The sequence below is a fragment of the Alternaria metachromatica genome (genome assembly GCF_023757995.1).
Source record: "Alternaria metachromatica strain BMP 0045 chromosome Unknown scaffold_8, whole genome shotgun sequence".
In the NCBI taxonomy this organism is placed as follows: Eukaryota; Fungi; Ascomycota; class Dothideomycetes; order Pleosporales; family Pleosporaceae; genus Alternaria; species Alternaria metachromatica.
The window spans coordinates 456485-476463 of record NW_026055499.1 but is presented as its reverse complement, the minus strand read 5'-3'; the positions used below and the strand labels follow the sequence as shown (position 1 = coordinate 476463).

The window sequence follows — 19979 nt, the reverse complement described above, 5'->3', positions numbered from 1 at the left end:
GTGTAGGACATGCTACGTAGGTGGTGAGAGGGATGGAATAAGAGATGCTGATGCAGATGCGACCTGTAACAAAATTGATTAAATGAGAGATGTTGGCGTGAGGGCGAAACGAGAACGCAAGACAGGACGCGGGCACCCGTGACGCCAAGCTCATGTGTTACCTAGGTAGCAAACGGACCTCGAGGTTACCGCAAGTTGGGCAAGGCGTGACAGGTAAGTTACTGAACGTCGTGGCCATGGATCTCTCGCATTTTGCACTTTATAGCGAGATCGACGAGACTTCCCTATGAGCAAACGATTCGTCGTTTTCTGTGACCATGGCCAAGAACGAGTAGTCGAGTTAGAAAGGTCCCGGAACGACACAAGCTATCGTTCTTATTTTCGAGGGTGAAAAGCCACGGCTTGTTCAGTTGCATGTTAATTCGTACTGCCGTAATGCGTATTTCCTCGTCCACCTCATGAGCCAGCTATTACCGCAACGGGATACCTTCATCCCCATCATCGTTCAATGTGTCCATCTCGTCTCCGCCAAACCCTTCACTACCCACATCATCGCCGACATCAAAGCGCATAAACTTCTCGTTCTTCGCCTCAGCTGCATGATGGTTAGCATTGCCTTCTTCACAAAACGAGTCAAGAGATACTTACTACCCCACTCCACTACCTGTCCATCTTGAACCTCGCAGTCCTTGAGAACAGTCTTGTCACCGTCCTTGGCATCACCACCCTCCATCTTACATCTCCGGCCCAGTATGCAGTCTGTGAGTTGTATGTTGGGTCCGATTTCGACTCCGTCCATCAACAGACACCTCAATAACCTTGCGCCCTCGCTAATTTTGCAGTTTGGACCGATGACGCTTTCCTTGATGTTGGTCTTCTCTTCTACGATGACGTTGTCCGCTAGCAGTGAGTTCTCGGCTTCTACACGGCACTTCCGGGGGATAGACTCCTTGTGGACGATCTTCGACTGATGGGCGAATGGTGAAGCTGCTTCTTTGCCGACTTCCTCGATCGACTGCAACTTTGCTAGGCGGAGTGAGACGGTAAGCAAAAGATGTGAGTCGTCTACACGGCGGATGAGAGGTTCGGCTGGTCCCGACGGTTGGACGTAGGCAAGGATCGGCGGTACTGTAAGTTTTGTATTTGAGGTGAGCGATTTCGCTGATTCGGGTATGCTGGATGACTTTGTGACTCTTGACGCGAGTGTTGCTGGGGCTTTCGAGTCGGTTTCTGTGTTACCACCGGAGTATGTGGTGCTGAATTTGGATACATCGATCTCTTCCTCGACAACCTGCGACCCGTGGTCCGACTCCTCGTCCTCGCCCTGGAGTATTTGTCGCAGGCCCAACTTGTCTCCCAGACCGTTTTGCCAGCCCGCCTTCGCCCACCACCCCAAAACCTCCTCACTGATACTCTCGAATTTCTCGTTCTTCTTGATCATCTCAATAACCCAGTATGGGAAGAAATAGATGTGTGCGTCGCGATGGGTCGTAAGCATTCTGATCCGCGCGTGCTGGCGAATGAGCGAGTGTCGCAGTGGAAATGTCTTGTTTTCCTCGGTGATGTCGTTCAGCGTGTCGGTTGGTACGGAGTAGACTAGTTTCGAGATATTACGGCGCAGCGAGTCTGTCGGAACAGGGACGATGGACGTAGGTAGCGGTGTTGTCGCAATGAAATCCGTCTCCTCCTTCTTCCTGCTACCTTCTCCCTTGGCCTGGTACCACACGCCCATGCCGCCTCTTCTTCCGAGCTTCTCTCCGCCAGCGCCGAAAGCTATCTTGCTGCCGTTGTGATCTAGTCCACCGCTAGCTCCTGCGAACCCGCCCTGTTCTACCATCCAGGCGTCCGCTAGCGCCGTGCCGTCCAGTTCGCATACGAGATCGCATGGCAGTACTATGAAGTCGCCCTTGATCGCATCTTGTAGCTCAGGTAACCGGAAGAGGTCGCCCGTACTCGTCTGATGTGAGAGGTCTTTCGGCGCAAGGATGTCTGGCTTCGGCGAGGGGAGGGTTGTGAGGTGTGGGTTTTGCGACATGGCAGCCTCGATGGCTTCTAGTGACTCTGGCGGTGTCACGACTGTGATGTCTAGAATATCTTAGTACAGAATAGAAAGACCGTATGCGCGTCATGGTATACCTGTGACCCCCATGCGGTAACACCATTCCAGGGGATACCAGACCATAGGCCTGTTGGCAATGGGCAGCAGGGCCTTTGGTATCTCCTTGGGCGTGGATGTGAAGGTACTGAAGGAAGCACCAGGTCCGCACAGAATGAGGGCCTGGAAGCCTGGCGCAGGCAGACTCGTCGCGTGAGGCATTGTGGGTGTGTGCGGTGGGTGTCGCGATATGGGTGTAGAGTTGTAGCACTGGCCTATCTCGATATTGTTTGGACAGGAAGGTACTATTTCTGGCTTCGCTTGGGAGGCGGTATTGGCGTATATCCGCCAGGTGATGCTGCAGGTACAAAGGCGTGTGGGGTGTTAGAGTCACCCCGCCGCCAAAAGTTCGAGGGCGGCTGACTCGCGCACAGTCGCCGCAGCCATTCGGCGCGTGTCAGGCAAGCAAGCAAGCTTCAGCTCCCAGCCACTCGCCCTGGGCTGCCGGCCGTCAACAACAGGGAAGCAGCCGAGCGGCAGCGGCTGACGACCAAAACAACGCCCGACCCGCCCACGAAACATTCACGATACCATGACCTAGGCCATGTCGTCCTTCAACTACGACCGCTACGACCGCCGCCAGAACAACTCGCGCAACCGCGGCGCCCTCGGCTTCTACGTTCCTCTGATCCTCACCGTCACCGTCGCAACCGCCGGCCTCGCAGCCTGGGTCTGGAGTGCGCGCGAGGACAGCCGCGACTACTCGTCCGATGACGATCTCTCCTATGGCGAAGATTCGGCCCACGAAAAGCGTCAGGGCAGGGCGCCTGCAGCACGCGATGCCTCTGGGTTCCCCGTAGGCGAAGGGGGCGGTGAGGGCTATGGCTACGGCGATGGCACGCTGCTCGGCCGCGCACAAGGCGTCATCCGTCGCACACCATCGCCCCAGCAGCTCTTCGATACTGTGAGCAAGAAGACAGCAGCGGGCTGGGCTGCAGCGGGTGCTGCAGCTGGTGCAGCGCTCGCTTCCATCCGCGAGGAGGACAAGGACGAAGCTTTTGGCGACCACTCTCGATGGAATGAAGAGGCCACAATTAGAAGGAATGTCGAGGCGCAGAGCCGGGACAGCAATGCTGCAGTCGATGCACAGGCACGAAGCTTCGCAGCGAGCGTGCGGAAGGCTGAAGGCAGAGGCGAGGGCTACGGAGGAAGGAGAAAGACGGTAGTCCTGGTCGTCAGCGCAGAAAGCCTGGACCGGTTGGACGACGACGAGGGCTCATACCGCGAAGAAAACGCTGTAAGCATTGCATCCGGTCTGTCTTCTCACGTGCCCATAACTAACAGCTCGCAGACCATCCTCTCCCACCTCCCCGACACCGACTTCTCGCGAACCAAGCTCTTCGTCCTCATCTACTCCCCATCGCTGCGCTCGCGCCCACAATCCCGCGCCAACTCTCGCACTGGCTCGTCTTCGCTCGGCGACTCATACTCTGCCATCAGCACACCGGCACGCACACCAGGCGAGGAGCTGTCGTCCGTTGAACCCGTCATCTACACACCCGCACCCAGCACCAGGGGCTCTGACAACTCGCTCTGGAACACACTCCACTCGCAGGCCCTTCGCCTCGTCGAGGACCCAGCTATGGTCATGCCTTTCAACACCACCACTGGCTTCGTGCACATGCTCAGGCATCTCGGACCGGAGCTTGTCTACGTTGTCGACGCATTGAGCGGCGTGAACGGTCAGAACATCGATGACATTAGGAAGTGGGTTGGCCAGACTATTGTCGTTGTTGGCGGTGATGGCACTGGCCTTGGTGGGCTCGTTGACACGGACGACGAGGGCCCCATGCGCAAGGGCAAGGAGAGCGAGCACACTGTTAGGTGGTGGCAGGTTCGCAATGACATGATCGGGCTGGGCAAGGGCGTCGAGGTGGTGGATGCCTCTAGGCTTGAAGATGACTACGAAAGGAGGGTCGGTGGACGCGAGTAGATTCGCTTGCTTCTGTACTGGCCTGGAGTTTGACCATGTTACCGATGTGTATAGGGACCTTTCGCGATGCTTGTATCTGACTAACGACGAATATACCATGCTTTTTGACAGACTGGGCTCATCACGAAGTGACGCTGTGCGCAAGGAAAGACAAGAATGTGAGAACGGTGAACGCCTACGCAAAGCCCATGAGGTGGGCTTTGCTGCATACATAGCAATTTATCTTAACAACAACCTAACTACTAAGACCATGTAGACTCCTGCCTTGAAATTTTCCTTGTGAATCCCGCTTGGAACCCCTCAACGCCGATTCGAGAGATGATAGCGCTGGGAATCTACATCTGAACACGGAGCAAGTAACGAAGCTTGACCTGAGCAACGTCGTAGGCAATGTACTCGTTGTACTGCAAGTACGCGTTGGGTACGTTGGTAGCTCCAGGTGGTGTCGATACATCGGGCTAGTATGGTTAGCTATGAAGCTAGATCTGGGAATGCGAGCTTGCTTACCATCATGCAGCCCTTGAGGGCTGGGTTCACGCAACCCGCGTCCTTCCACTTCTTTGGACCAGTCTGTCCCATACCGAATGTGCTGTGTAGGCCCTTCTTGGCGGCGTCCTCCCCAGCAGTGTACGACGCGTCGGTAAGCTCGTGCATTGGGTTGCCGAGCTCAGCTTCACAGAGAAGAAGCAGCGCAGTGCCTCCAGAATTGTACGAAGCGCAGTAGTTGGCGGATTTTGAAGACATATCCGCGAGATAGATACCTTTGCCAAACATGTATCCGCTGACAGGGGCTTCCGGTGGAGCGATTCTGAGACCTTGACCCAAGATACCACCATAGTTGGTGACTCGGGATCCGTGCCAAAGCAAGCGGCGGTTGCTTGCGATCTTCGCATACTTGCTCTTGTCGAAACGGTCGAATTCTCCTTGACGCTCGATGCGGAAAATCTCTTGAACTTTGTAGCTGACATGATGTGTCTTGCCCTTCGAGTTGTTGAGATACTCGTCGATTTCCACGAATTCGCGACTCTTGTGTTGAAGAGGGGTCATCTCGTTCATGCCAAGTCCCTGGAATTGTTTGTCGAGCTTGTTCACATCGCTCTTGTCCTTCAATTGGTCCTTGAGCATGGCAGCAGTCTCCTTCATGTCCGACAGACTATAGTGGAGTACGAAGTCAGTATATGCCTCACATGCATTCGTACAGTCAAGAAGACTTACCTCTCAAGTAGCTCAATCTCCTTCTTAAGGAGTGTGATGTCTCGAATGACCGGCGGGCGATTGCGACCGAAGGCGTGTGGGATGAGAGAGAAGTACTGGTTCGACAGACGTTCAACCTCTGCCCTTGAATCGTTGTCGTTCTCGTCGATAAGCACGGACAGGTCCTTCAAAGTCTGGAAACCACGAGCGATGGTACCTTTACTAAGCTTACCCAGTGGGAGCTTGTTTGCGTCGTAGTTCAGGGCAGTCATGGTTTGATTGAAGTAATCCTAGTTGAAAATGTTAGCCTGAAATTCGTGTTGCCGCATACGCATCCCTAAAAAGTAACGGATGGACACGTCCTGAGGCTATGTAGTCTCCAGGCTCCATGATCTTTCGTTTTTTTCAAAATGCGACGCGGGTTGTAGCCACCCGGGTACTCCAAAAGCACTGGATTCTTACCTGGTTGAAGATGAGCTTCATAAGATCCTGGACCGGGGGAGACAAGGTGCTGTCGGGCGCTACGCCATTGGTCTCGTTGGCATCAGCACCAGCATCAGCATCGCCGTCGTCATCGTCGTCAGAGTCAGGGTTGTAGGAGCGCTCTACGTAGGCGTATTTGCCAGCCTTCGGCTCGTCACCGCGGTTCTCCCACTTGAGGCCAGACTTGTCCTTGAACTTCTTCTCAAACTCCTGCATGGCATTACTGAGGCCTCCATCGCCAAGCATCTTCATCTGGCCACGGTCGCCGACTCGCCCCCAGCGTGTCCACGTTCGGTAGCTGGAGCCATCGGTGAGAAGCTGGACTTTGTAGAACTTGTCTAAGGTAGTCAGCATACACGTCCAAAATCTGGGATTGACTGCCGTTACTCACTGTTGTTTGCAGACGAATTCGTTTGGTTGAGTGACGCGTCGTAGATCGTGCCGTCGTTGTTGTCGATGTAAACGCGCCAGCTAGACAGAGGGCAATGCTCGTCTACGGAGATGGCAATCTGCTTGGACTTGGCATTTTGTCCATCTCCAACTTTGGCATTCTCTTTGATCTTGGGCTTCTTGGTCTCCTGTTGTGCAGTTGGTGGTGATGCAGATGACGCCGCGCGCTTCTTTGACCCGTTTTGGACAGGGGCAGGAGCAGAGGCAGGAGCTGGCGCCGCCGCAGAAGACAACACATATTGCGACTCAGGAATATAGGAATCTGCTCCAACCATCAATTTGAAGTTCTTCGTTAAGAGTTGAAAAGCATGTTGCGGTTCTGAGTGCGTCGGAATGTTGTGGACTTACCTGTCGCCTCGCACTCGTCGAGCCATTCGAGGCTAACGATCGACACGTTCTGAGCAACAGCAGTCTTGACTTTCGTGGAATTGCTTTCGAATTCTTTTTGCGTTGCGATGAGATGGGTGGTGTCCGGCGTGACGCTCGACAGGAACTCGGCGCCGAGTGACGTTATACGCGTTTGTAGCGTCTTCTGAGTTACTCCACTCGGGAAGCGGCCAGATGCCGCGATGGACAATCCAGTGAGTACCATTGATGCGATTGATGCGCTTGATGCGATTGACTTCGATGAACCTTGGAAGACGCGATGCAGCTGGATTGGGGGCGCAGAATGGCTATTTGAACATTTGGTTGAGACGGAACCAGGTGGCCGATGAGACGGTGGCCTGTGTTCGGAAGGAACGCCCTTAGGCATCAGCGCCCAAAGCGGACTAGCCCGCGTTTCTGCCTTCGCGAACGGAACGCGTGCACACATGATAAGTCGTGCCACAAGCACCCGCATCATCACGACAGCAAACTTCACTCATCAACGTCGCTTCCTGTCAAGATGGCATCACTACTTACCATACCGCTGGAATTGCTGGTCGCGGTATCAGAATACCTCCCTACTGAAGATCTTGGTTCACTTCGTCTTGCATGCAAACAAACCGAGAAGTCGCTTTATGAATGGTTTTCCAAAGAGTTCTTCTTCAAGAAGCAGTTCATGCTCACGCACAAGAGCCTACAGGCGCTCATCGACATATCCAAGCATGCCAGTCTTTCCAAGAAGCTGGTACATATCATCATTGCCACCAATGTCTACAGCGAGATACCACTACGCTTCAGGGACGACGACGCCGCTACGCGCTACATTCAGGGCTACGAGGACCAGAAAGCGCTTTTGGGTACTGGGATCGACCGCGAGATGCTTACGGAAGCTTTCGAGCGTCTCGAGAACCTCACCACCGTCGGGATCCGCGACTTCAACGCAGGCAATCGAGTTCGTGATGGCAAGAGCTGGAGCTCCTGGGGCGCAACTACCGTCCATCGCGAGACCGGTATTGAGCTACGGTTCGCCGATCGCGATTCCTTCGGACAGGATGTCGGCACTCGTTTCACGTCTCGCGTCTTCTCGAGCGTGTTGTACGCTTTGGGCAAGGCTAACCGACGGCCTACTGAGTTTGAGGTGTTGCTTCGTCAGCGCGGCCTGCCCGACACGGCATTCTTCCTTCCAGACTACATCAGACCTACAGTGGAGCCCATACTGCAGAACACGAGCACGTTACTCTTGAATGTGGACCTCAAGCCTCGTTACCTGCACACCCATAGTAATGGAACGTCAGTGGATCCAAACGCGGGACGCTCGCTTCGGCGCTTCCTCCATTTCACTCCCAATCTCGTTCATCTTCGCCTGAACTTTGAGAAACATCTGGTGGCTAATAACGAGGACTTTCTGCAGTGGTTGGCTACTCCGAAACCCACTACCGGCTCAAATACAGCGACTTTTCTTGACCCTGCCCCAGTTGCTCTACCGCTCTTAAAGAACCTCGAGCTTGGTCAGCTGAGCGCTCGGGCTGATATTCTGTTCAACTTCATCTCCAAGTTCGCGCCGACTCTGGAAGATCTGAGCCTTTGGAGGATGAACATCCCCGCTGTAGTCGCTCCACCTCACGGACACAAGCCCAACTTCTGGCGCGACTTCTTCCGCAAGCTGTCCAAGACGCCGCGACTTACTCTTACTCATCTTAAAGTCGGCATGTTGCAACAAGACCACATGTATGTGACTTTCAAGAGCGATGATGCAAACAGCAATTTGAACATCCCAGTCCCGGCGAAGAAGGTGATGGAGTACGCCGGAGCAGATATGGGCAAGTTTTGGGAGGAATTACAGGAAGAGGTGGCCGTGGATTGGCCGGCGACGGTACCAGTGGATCTTGACGCAAGCGAGGATGATAGTGAAGATGAAGACGAAGAGATGGACGATGATGAAGATGATAGCGATGAGTGAGACGAGTCTCTAGGTGCTTTCATGATGTTACGATCCATACTCCCTAATTCCAGCCTTTCCTTTCTTAAGCAATAGTTGCATGAAGTCGTCTTTCACTTACTTGTTGCGTAACACACTTCTCCAACAATGTCGCAATGACGTCTTTACTCAAGCTTCGTGGTGTACAACTAGTTTCACATCCATGGATATACATATGTCGCTCATCTGCCCAAACAACTCTCCTTCCTCAAGTCTAGGCGCAAGGCCCAGAGCTCAATGAAAAAGATGACAAGATACCGTTGACAGACACGCATCACAGATGCGCACGGTACACAAACAGCACTGCGAACAGTGCGTGTTGAATGCCTGGAAGAACGAGAATCACCTCGTCCTCTCTCCAAATCCCAAAGCCCTCGGAGGTCAGTATCTGCAAGCGACAAGCACTGCGTCAGATAGACTGTCTGTGACCAGACTGAATGCGATTCCACCTTTCATCTTTGTGGTGGCCTCTCATCTTTCCCTGTTGACCCGCTTAGCGGACATCATCAGTATACCAGACCGGAGACCGGCCTGGCTGGGACGACAAGGCGCTCAAGGCGGATCTTGAAGTTGCTGACAACCAACCCATCTAGTGAGTGTCGTCGTACCCTGCCGTGTGGGACCCCGTACGTAAATCGGGCGCGACAGTATGACCTCCAGTAACCCAGCTTAGCTGACAGCCACTTGGCGGTTGCACCAGCTTAGCTGACATGCGAGTTGAACATGAGACCTTCTCATGGCAGTAGTAATCTGCGAAGCAACTGAAGAGAAAAGAAGAAGTCAAAGTGGGCGGGGAGCAGCAGTTTATATACCCAGAGGGCTGCGCCAAGATCCTACGGCGCTAGGCGTCAGTCACCTTTGTGGGGCTTGCGGTTGCGGCTAGGCAGCCGGTTCTCACTCTCACTTCGTACCTAGGTAGGTTAGACCCAAGTCACGCGCTCGTGGAGACTGTTTGATTATCAGAATAGACCAATAGTACGCAAGCACCCTTGGGCAACTCGTCCTTCACTCCGTAGTTGGCCTCCCGATTACGCAGTTCTTAGAGGCAAAACAGTCGAGACCTGCCTGCCACCCGAAAACAGCCCTTTTCCTAGCTTTCACGATGCTTGGCATTCACTCCTACCATAAAGGCAGGCACCGCCATCAGCAAGGCAACCAATTCGATTCCCACATCCAGTCGTTTCCAAGTGATCACCTCAAAGATGGCGCCTGTAAAGATCAAGAACGAGCCGCCCAAGAAGACCGAGGCCCAGATCATCGTCGGCCTACAAGAGCATATCATCGTCCTCGAAAAGCGCCTGCGGAAGAAGCAGAAGATGGGAGAGGTCACCGATGACGACAACAACAACTACAACTACAACTACAACTACAACTACAACTACAACTACAACTACAACAACTACAACAACTACAACAACTACAACGAAGACGACAACAACTACAACTACAACGGCGACAACGACAACGAAGACGACGACAGCGATGACGACGACAATGACAGCAAGGACAGCGATGACGACGATGTCGGCGATGTCGCTCCAATCTTCTCCAACACCTCCGACACCCAGCTCGCCCTCCGCCTCGATGGCGTCACCCGTCAGCGCGATCAATACAAGGGCGCGATCGAGGTTGGCCTTGTCGAGAACACCAAGCTCCGCGAAGAGCGCGACCACTACCGGGATCTCTACATGGGAGTGATTCGCTCTACCGGCAGCGCCAACACCAACAGCGTCGGTAACAACAACTTCCTCAAGATCGAGTCGAACTCTACCCACTACCACATCAACATGGCTCAGGATAGCAACCCCTTCAGTGGCTTCGTCAAGGCGCCCAAACCCAGCGAGCCCAGCGAGCCCGAGGTCAAGCGTCCGACATACGGCGATCAGTGTCTTCGCGAGAAGAGGCGCAAGCCTTGTCGCAAGACTTCATGTCCCTACTGGCACCGTTCCCAAGGCGCACGGTTCGCCGCCATTCGCCCTACTCTCTTCTCCAACAAGGCTGCCGAGAATCGAGCTCAGCGCCGCTGAACACGGCTGTCGGGGTTTTCAGCGACTATTGACAGGAGCTTAGTGAAGCGACCCAGTGCTGAATGCCTCCAGGGTGGACTGTGGTGATAGGTTTGGGTTTGGGTTTGCCATCGACAACCTCTTCGGTCGGCCTTGAGCGTGGGGATATGCCCTTGTTTCGACATTGGCGATCTCATGGAGAGACTAAAGGATAGTGTTACTTGGCTTACATGGCGTTGAGAACCTCCTAGGGGGCTATGAAAGAAGGGTGTTCTGGTGCTAGTCTTTCGCGATACCCATTGCTTTGTAGTCTCACTAGTACGAATGAAACTTGCCAATGCACATGCGACGATTGACCAAGTAAAGTGATGTGAAGACTTCGAAGGTGACGAAAGAGAAGATAGCAAATGATCTGATGCCCTGAATGAGCGAAGTAATGAGAGGAAAGGCAACGCCAAGGGCATCGCGACAGCATGTCGTTTTCTATGAGGCTCATAGGACATCTCTTAGGCTTCTGCACAAAGGCCTTTGCTTGGGTGGCAATGCAGCGATGTCAGCTTCCCCGCCCTCCTCAAAATGGCGATGTTTTCTGAGAGCACAGATCCGATGTAAATGCTAGCTAAAACAAACGAGATCCCAGAGCCGGTCGGATGTCTGTGCGACATTACTCAGTCTGACATATTGGTACGTGCCTCTTAGAGCTATGTGTTGACCGGTTCACCGGTCAAGACATTTCTAGCCAATCAGCATCATTTTCGCAACAGACACCTTGCGATTTCCTTTCTCTTTCTTGCATTGACCCGAAATCGGTGTACGTCTCATCGTGTCACCTATCAAATGCAGTGAGCATGCTGCAGATGTCCACATGAGTTGATGTTAACGCTTGACACGACCTCGCCTCGTGTCGCACAGTCGATGGGCAGCGGAAGCAGGCGCAGGCGCGGGGTCGTAAGGCAACATGGGCATCTTCGTCGGGCCTACACGTTTGGAGGCGCACTGCAGCCATGATGCCAGTGTACTCAGAGAGACTATCGTCGACGGCACCAGTCAGTTTATAGATGTAAGGGGCCGAATGTGTTGACAGCGTTCACGATCGTAGCTCCCGGCCTACTGACCGGAGCGCTCGAGCTGGCACGTGCACTATGCGGTGGCTTTACCGGTGAGATCCTCGACAACACTAAAACGCCGGTCACATCTCAATCGGAGCTTAAGCCTTTCGCAATCGCAGTTCTTCCCCGAGGCATTACGAGGTAACACGATGGAAGTTCTCGATGCGAAAGGTCTCTCTGAGCGCCTGAGATGGGAAGACAATGAGTACTGGCTGCACCTCGAGGCTGAGACTCCGTTTGAGAAGTATCCCGGTAAGTCTGGGAAGATGAGCGTGGGTCGCGCAATCAGCTAACGTCGCGCAGCAAAACAACATGCGCGGAGGGTGCAAGAGAAGTTGGGTGTTGAAGAAGGCCTGATCTACCTACCGGGTCAACCAGCGAGGAACAACGAAGATAGCGACATGCCAGCACCCTTCCGACAACGCCGATATTTCTATTACTTGAGCGGGTGCGTTGATCTGGGAGTAAATGAGGACCGTGCTGATGGTATGAAGATGCAATGAGCCTGACTGCCATCTGACGTACGACACGCGACGCGACGAATTGTCCCTGTTCATTCCCCGCATCAAGCCTGAGCGCGTTATCTGGTACGGTCGTGGCTCCACTCTAGCAGAGGCACTCGTGAAGTACGATGTCGATCAAGTTTTCTACGCAGATGAGCTTGAGTACGCCGTGCGAGGATGGGCGATCGGTAACCGGCAGGCTGGCATCTACGTCCTGCACCAGTCGTCGCAATTCCCCGGCTGCGACAATCTGAAGCCCCGTATTGATTCGATAGCCCTCCGGTCAGCCATGAACGTGTGTCGCATGATCAAGGATGATCACGAGATCAAGCTTATTCGGAAAGCGAACGACATCAGCTCGCAAGCGCACCGAGAAATCCTTGCTAACATCACGAACTTCAAGAACGAGGCACAGGTTGAGGGATTGTTCATGGATGTGTGCATATCGCAGCAAGCGAAGCAACAGGCCTACGATCCCATCGCTGCTTCCGGACCGAACGCCGGAACTCTTCACTATGCCGCGAACGATGAAGATCTCGCAGGTCGTCAACTCATGTGTTTAGATGCAGGATGCGAGTATGAGCTCTATGCAAGTGACATTACCCGCACTTTCCCGCTATCTACTTCTTGGCCAAGCAAAGAAGCCGAGAACATCTACAAGCTGGTCCAGCGTATGCAGGAAATATGTATCAACAGGCTTGAGCCCGGCGTAAGATATCTCGATTTGCACATCATGGCGCATCAGATCGCAATCGATGGGTTACTGCAACTGGGAATACTTCACCACGGAACGAAAGAAGAAATCTACAAGGCAGGTACAAGTAGAGCATTCTTTCCCCATGGTCTTGGACATCACATAGGCCTTGAAGTGCATGACGTGGGTCAGGCACAACTCATGAGTGTAAGAAGAGGGAAGCCAGTATACCAGCAGGTAAGTTCAATCAATCCCAACATTGATCAGCCGCTAACAATCTGACAGGCACCATCTCTTTACCCACAGGATTTCCATGTCCCAGTATATGACTCTGAGACTTGCCTTGCGCCCAGCGATCCCCAGAGCAGCCATCTTGAAGAAGGCATGGTTGTCACTGTCGAGCCTGGCATCTACTTTTCCGCATACGCTCTACAGCATTTCTATCTCCCATCACCCGTTCACTCCAAGTACATCAATACCGAGGTACTGAAGCGCTACATGCCCGTTGGCGGTGTTCGCATAGAAGACGACATCCTCATCACCTCATCTGGTTACGAGAACTTGACTACAGCTCCAAAAGGCGACGCAATGCTTGAAGTCATCCGGCACGGAAAGAAAAGTGCTGTGGACATGCCGAGTTCCGACTTCACTCCACTACGAAGACCGAGCGGTCCCGTTGAGCCAACTCTGCGACGCGCGCCCGGCATTTCTACACATACACCATCACAACACTTACAGAAGCCACTCGCCAGAGCGGCAACCCTTCCTGTTGACTTCGTTCAGCAACGCAACTCAGACTTCGCGCCTTTTGCAGGCCCCTCGCTCTTCTCGAACTTCTCACGCTCAATGACCACGGAAGAAAAGATCCAGCAGTGGCAGCATAAGCGTAGCCCAGTACCGATCGCGCCCGTCCCCTCGGTCAACGCGAAGCAACCGAATCCTGTCTGTGGCGAGATGGATCCGAACTTCCAGCATGTTTACATGAGCAACGCTTCTAGTCCGGCGTTCTCATCACAATCGACTCCGCAATTCGACAGTACACCTCCGTGCCAGAATTGCGCAATCCTGGTACAGACGTTGGATCGGCTGCGTCAAAACCTCACATCCTCTATTCGGAGCTCTTCAAAGCCTGAAGTGAAGGCTACTTCGGAAGCCGATCTGAAGAGCAAGAGCACCAAGCGAGTATGCTATGACGACCTAACAATACCACCACGCATTGGCGAGCTGTCTGTCGGCGCTTCGGCTTGCACCGTAAACCTCGATAAGAATCAGAGAATTCTACTTCCTCCACCCCAGCCTAATGCTAGCAGGACAGGAGATACAAGAGCAGCGCAATGGGCTAGACGCTCCGGCGCAGCTCCTTGTGCACTTCCAATTCGCGCCCAAACTCTAGACAGCCAGATTTCACAAGCATACTTTCGGGGCGAGGAGTCCACAGATAAAGTCCATCCTGTCCCACCACACCATCAAATCCGCACAGCCAATGGAATACCTGGACGATTCAGGCGTCGCACTCATAGGAAACTTCCCGACCCTGTACCGTCTCCGCAAGCTCTAGAACCGGAAGCTACACGGCAGAAGTTAGAGTCTCTGCAACTGAGACTTGACTCGCTGGAAGAGGGTGCTCGCGTGAAGAGACGACAGCAAGACCAAGCTGTGTTGCCCGAACGGCTTCTCGCCTCAAGACCGTCAATGCCGGTATTGATGTCTCAAAATCCGTGGCAGCAGCACCATCGACCTACCGCCGCGAGAGGCTCTGGCGATAGGCCATCAAGTGATCTGCAAGGTCTCGACATCGATAGATTGAGGCTCGAGCGTTTAGAGGAGAGCGAGCGACAGAGGCGCTTAGAGCGCGATGCATTGACAAGAGATACGTTCTTTTTACGATAATGATATAATGGTTGGTCTTGTTTTACCAGCTGCGGCAAAGCCAAATACGTTATTTTTACCTTCTCGGGTTTGCTCTTACATACAATATACGTTTTATTATGCTCCATTCGTCTTACATGTCGTCTTGCATGCATTTGAAGGGTACTTCCAGCTTGCGACCTCATCTGGTATATGCTACACCCGGTTGCGGCGCCACTACATTCTTGAAACACTTCGTGCTCTTCCCGCAAATAGAGAAAATGAAAAGCGCAGCAGGTGTTATACTATTAGCTGAGCGTCTTTGGTATCGAGGGGAAAAAACGTTCGAAGAGATGAAAGGTGTAAACGCAAGGCTATTAGATTCAGAGATAGGCGTTGATGTGGGGCGCAAGTACCAACATGGGGTCACCCCACTCTTGACCTAAACTTCGTTCTTCGAACATCCATGGATGCTCCCTCTCGGTCCTTCTCGCCCTCATTTCGGTAGTAAGCATCGCGACAAGCTTCGACTATTCGGGTTCACACGCTCTTGACAATTGCTCTATCTTTGTTGACGACGGTACCTAGTTGAGGAGTCGCCCAGATGGAAAAGCATGATCAGAAGCATTGTGGATTATCTGCAGCCATATGCATACACATCGGCCCCGATAGGCAGGTGTGTCTGGTTGCAGGAGCACAAACACATCATTGGCTTGTCGCATCCCTGATGCCGCCTCGGCGCATACGCAACTCTTGGACCGTTACAGCGGTATCTACCTGTGCACAACATACTTCTGTATCGCAATGTACAAATATCCCTAAAGCCCGATATCCTCGCGCATATGCTACATTCGCCTCCGTGGTTTAGTTTCGTGAACAACAGCCTCACTATGAGGGTCACCTTCGCATTGGCACCATGCCTGGTTTCCTTCGCAGCATGTGCATGCGTGCCCGACTTCGCCGACAAGATACTGTCTGATCCGCTGACACTACAACACCCGGCAGTTATTGCAGCATTTGAACAAGTCCAGCGCAATCTCTCGGCTTTATACATCAACACCACGCGCGATGGGCTCAGCTTCGCTGTTGTACGTGCAGGTCCGATCCCTTGAAAAGGCTCATTACTAACAATCACAAGGTTCATGCGTCAAGCCTAAAACCAGCATATGTGTTCAACAACGGAACATTGAAGTTCAATGAGACTGATGCAGGACCGGCCAAGGCCAATGTGGTGACGAGCGACTCGATCTTCCGCCTGATGTCTTGTTCGAAAAACGTCGCAATGGCCTCTGCTCTGGTCATCGAAAACCAGCTCAGACAAAACTCCTCATCATCGTCATCCCTCCTGACTATCGACACGCCCGTCCGCCAACTGCTTCCTTCTTTCGGTCTGCCTGAGAGAGACTGGAGCGACGGCGGCAGCGAGATCACATTGCGTATGCTTGCCAGTCACACAGCGGGTATACCAAGAGAAAGCTACAGTACTGGCTTCAACATGATTCTCAGCACCGGAAAAGCAGATTCGCCGACTATTGGAGCCGCATGGGCGGGTGAAACTGCCCAAGACGTAATTGATGGGATAGCGATGAAGAATTTGATGTTTGCGCCAGGGCAGAGGGCAGCTTGTAAGCGACTTCCTCTTACTAACGAGACGCGTACTGACACGGACAGATTCGAATGCAGGCTTGGGTATTCTAGGTGGTGAGTGAATATAGCATGCGACTAACGAGAACATGGACTAATCGACCGCTAGCTGCTGTAGCCACATACTACAACAACATCACCTCCTCGTCTCTGACCTGGTCTGAGCTCACAACCCAGGAACTTCTTCAACGGTTAAACATGACTCATAGCTTCTTTGGTACTGTTCCGCAGGATCTTAGCTCCGACATAACCGTACCAGGCGGTGACAGTTGGGTCAATTTGATTGTCGGAGAGGGTTACGACCCAGCGGCCGGCATGTGGGGCTCTGCAAACGATCTCGCCCGTTATATGCATGGCTTATGGCTCACGCCCAACCCTACGCTCATCACGCCCTTCCAGCGTCGTCAGGTCATGAAGCCAAGTGTCATACTTGCAGATGGCAAGCAGCAGAGCGGCCCAGGCTGGGAGATTGAGATCTTGAACTTACCGACGAGTGAAAATGCTAGTCTGGCGGAAGACAGTATGAAGACATATAGCATCTTTGGCAAGTCCGGTGATGGAGGAGGCTGGCATAGCTGGATCGACGCCATACCAAATCTCGGGTACGGCATAATCGTGCTCGTGCAAGGATCTGGCCTGGCCGACTACGCAGGTATCTCGACGAGTACTGTCAGAGATACAGTACATGCTATTCTTGCGCCTGCTTTCGCAGAAGCATTGAGTACAAGAACAAAGGAACGATTTGCAGGGTTCTACAGCGCTGGTGAAGACACTGGACTCATTGCTGATGAAGTCGCCACCACGCTCTCGAACTCCTCAACGTACGCCAACTTGGAGATCCAAGACCAGATTTTGTATATTCGCTCGCTCATGGTGAACGGTTCATCCGCGCTCGAAGCAATAGATCGCCTGTCTTGGACCGCGGATGCCCAGCCACGCTACTTCTCTACACCGGAAGGGGTTGTCTTGGAGCCGGCGGAGGGTGTAGGCGAGACAGATGAATTTGGACCTGGAGCGCAGGTTTGGAGGATGATCTTCCCTGGATTGGTATCGTGCGATTGGTTCGACTTCGACGGGTATCATGACAGCAATGGATGGCCTGTGAGCAAGGTTGTCCTGATTGAGAATGAGGAAGGGGTCGAGCTGCACTACCCACCATTCGACATTACTGTGAGTCGAATGAAGATACACAAATAAGACTTCTCATCAAATTTCTGTACAGGTGTCTTACCGTGAGTCGGTACTATTGACACAAGGCTCCGCTCCTGTATTAGTCAGCCGTCCTCGGCATTGCGCATCTTGTCACGCGCGGAGTTCCCCTATCAACGCATGACTCTCCCTCCGGTTCGACAACCTCCGCTACCCAAGCACAGCACCAGCCAGCTCTTGACGTAGACAATCTCATTACCAGCTCGAATGCGACATCAAAACTATACGCCTGGCTACCGACTGCATCAATTCAGCTGCCCGGGGTGATTCTCGGGTAAACATGCACGCTGCTCCTGCACAAGCTCGCGCTATCATCGATGCCTTCCACAATAAGGTAGCTGAAACCGAAAGGCAACAGCGTGAGCTGCAGACGCAAGAGAGTGATCAGCACTTCCACGACATGTACAGTCCATGCAACCCATCATCGACGTTCCATGACCTACAGTGTGGCCACAGGATCCAAACAGAGTATACCGCAAGCTGTGGTGTGACCTGTGCGCGACCGATGCTAGGCCAGCCGTTCGTCTGCCCGGCTTGCCTGATCGATGTAGTGCGTGCGGAAGTAGCTCTCGACAGTCTCACTCTTGGCTCCAGTGATGACGCCGCAATGGACAGCACGGGGCTAGCCGAAGAGGACAGGATACAACACTTCGCCAACAAGTACGTCGCCGCAATGCTGAAGAAGGGTTATCGCGCATGTAAGGCAGTGCTCAAGATTGATGAACCTCGCATGCAGTTCTTCGATCAATTCATGCGACAGGACGGGTTCGGAAGCGTGGAGGATGAGCCTGCAGACGGAATGATTACGAAGCCACGGAAGCGTCCTGGTGCGGGTGGTGGCCGTAGACAGCCTGCCAAGCTGCATGCAATACATCGAAAGAAGCCTGGGACGTGGGATTATCGTGATCCGACTGGAAGCGAACCAGTTTTGGCAAAAGTTGCGCGCGAAGATCCAGGCGATTACAATAACGAGGATATGGAAGGCGGTAAGGGGATGACAGACGATGCTGTGGAGGTGGCGCATTCGGGACAATCCGCTGGTGCATGTGTCGATCTCGTTCCGCAGTCAGAAGCAGCCGAGGCTGTACTAAAGGCGATGGAAGCATTTGCTAGGCTTTCCACGTGGTGATTGAGCACGGCAGATCTTCTAATACCTAGAGATGTAGCGTTAAGAGATCTTCAATTGTATTTCGAATAGTCCCTGAGCTCGGACAAGAGGTCATCTCGGAGTAGACGTTGCCGGCTGATAACGAAAACCGTCGCTCAAAGCTCGATCTCGATAGAGGAATTCGACAGAGGCATCCCGATAGCGGAAGCCGAAGTTTGCCTGGAACATTAAAAACTCTGCCTGAGATGTGAACCAAACAGGGGTCAAAGGCATGCGGGGAGGACGTGTTTGACTGGAGAGTGTAGCTTTCTTGCTGGGGTCTGTGCGCTGCCGATGATGTCAGCACCTGGGCATTCTTCGATAGATTCCTCAGACTCAATATCCAGCACCTACCATGTTCATTCATCATCAGCACGCACGTTTATCCATATTCCCGAGCCTTGCAGCGGTTATTGACACTTTACAAACTTCTATCGCCGACTTTGCGCGTACAACGTCTCGTCACGAACGCCTCAGTCGCGTGGCTGTCGATCGCGAAATTGAGTTTTGACATGGTAAGTCCCGCAGCGAGCGCAACCCTATTCGCAGAATGCCAAAATTCCCGGTTAGAATTTGTACTAGGTGTCTAATTTAGGTTATTTAACTTGTAATTTAATAGATGTCTAGTGTAGTAGCAAAGGTAGCTGTACTATAAGTGCAAATCCTGTAATGCTATAGTTGCCTATTTCTAAAGTATAAATTTTTGCGCTAGTAGCGCTTAAATTCCTTTACAATACTTTAAACATTATCTTTATTATAAAAAATATATAGCTAATCTATATACTTACTAACAATCTAACTAGCTTTGCGTATAAAGAATATATATTAGCTACTCTATTCTAAGACCTAGTCTAGTTATAAAATAAGATATCTAGGTACGTTACTGTCTATTATAACGCTAGCTCGCCTAATTAAAAGAAATACTAATAGAAGATAGAAGCTCTAATCTATAAGTAAGCTAAAGCTTAGTCTTTCTTTATATATTTTATAGTAACTACTCTAGTAGAGGTCTATATCTTTGCAAAGTAAGAATATAAAGCCCTTACTTACCTCTATAACTTTATAATTATTACTGTTAGTAATAATATAATAATTCTCTTAATTAACTTCTAACTAAAGGTACTAAGCGCTTTTAGCTAGAAGCTGTATAATAACGCTATAAAGAAGATCTTGCTAGAATTATAAGCTAGAACTATAGAGAATAGTTTTCTATAATAAAAGATAATTAGTTTATAACAGTAGTAGAGATACCTTAGAAGT

At 52.3% G+C, this 19979-nt stretch overlaps 7 protein-coding genes across 7 annotated transcripts; 5 read left to right on the top strand and 2 right to left on the bottom strand.

The window, feature by feature from the left end:
• Nucleotides 1–470: 470 nt before the first annotated feature.
• On the bottom strand, nt 471–2317 carry J4E83_004603 (uncharacterized protein; the record flags this gene model as incomplete). The annotated part of the gene is made up of 3 exons (XM_049331530.1): nt 471–595; nt 649–2085; nt 2137–2317. The coding sequence occupies 3 exons, from the start codon at nt 2315–2317 to the stop codon at nt 471–473; spliced, it is 1743 nt and encodes a 580-aa protein (XP_049189304.1).
• Nucleotides 2318–2699: 382 nt separating this feature from the next.
• On the top strand, nt 2700–4088 carry J4E83_004602 (uncharacterized protein; the record flags this gene model as incomplete). The annotated part of the gene is made up of 2 exons (XM_049331529.1): nt 2700–3392; nt 3447–4088. The coding sequence occupies 2 exons, from the start codon at nt 2700–2702 to the stop codon at nt 4086–4088; spliced, it is 1335 nt and encodes a 444-aa protein (XP_049189303.1).
• A 335-nt stretch (nt 4089–4423) lies between these two features.
• Nucleotides 4424–6807, bottom strand: J4E83_004601 (uncharacterized protein; the record flags this gene model as incomplete). The annotated part of the gene is made up of 6 exons (XM_049331528.1): nt 4424–4546; nt 4596–5241; nt 5304–5572; nt 5745–6103; nt 6157–6477; nt 6564–6807. The coding sequence occupies 6 exons, from the start codon at nt 6805–6807 to the stop codon at nt 4424–4426; spliced, it is 1962 nt and encodes a 653-aa protein (XP_049189302.1).
• A 294-nt stretch (nt 6808–7101) lies between these two features.
• Nucleotides 7102–8541, top strand: J4E83_004600 (uncharacterized protein; the record flags this gene model as incomplete). Its single annotated transcript, XM_049331527.1, has 1 exon — nt 7102–8541. The coding sequence occupies one exon, from the start codon at nt 7102–7104 to the stop codon at nt 8539–8541; it is 1440 nt and encodes a 479-aa protein (XP_049189301.1).
• A 1220-nt stretch (nt 8542–9761) lies between these two features.
• On the top strand, nt 9762–10586 carry J4E83_004599 (uncharacterized protein; the record flags this gene model as incomplete). Its single annotated transcript, XM_049331526.1, has 1 exon — nt 9762–10586. The coding sequence occupies one exon, from the start codon at nt 9762–9764 to the stop codon at nt 10584–10586; it is 825 nt and encodes a 274-aa protein (XP_049189300.1).
• Nucleotides 10587–11823: 1237 nt separating this feature from the next.
• Nucleotides 11824–14761, top strand: J4E83_004598 (uncharacterized protein; the record flags this gene model as incomplete). Its single annotated transcript, XM_049331525.1, has 5 exons — nt 11824–11926; nt 11978–12122; nt 12169–12992; nt 13038–13108; nt 13157–14761. The coding sequence occupies 5 exons, from the start codon at nt 11824–11826 to the stop codon at nt 14759–14761; spliced, it is 2748 nt and encodes a 915-aa protein (XP_049189299.1).
• A 3316-nt stretch (nt 14762–18077) lies between these two features.
• J4E83_004597 (uncharacterized protein) lies at nt 18078–18701 on the top strand (the record flags this gene model as incomplete). The annotated part of the gene is made up of 1 exon (XM_049331524.1): nt 18078–18701. One exon carries the CDS (start codon nt 18078–18080, stop codon nt 18699–18701), a length of 624 nt encoding a protein of 207 aa, XP_049189298.1.
• Between the last annotated feature and the right edge of the window lie 1278 nt (nt 18702–19979).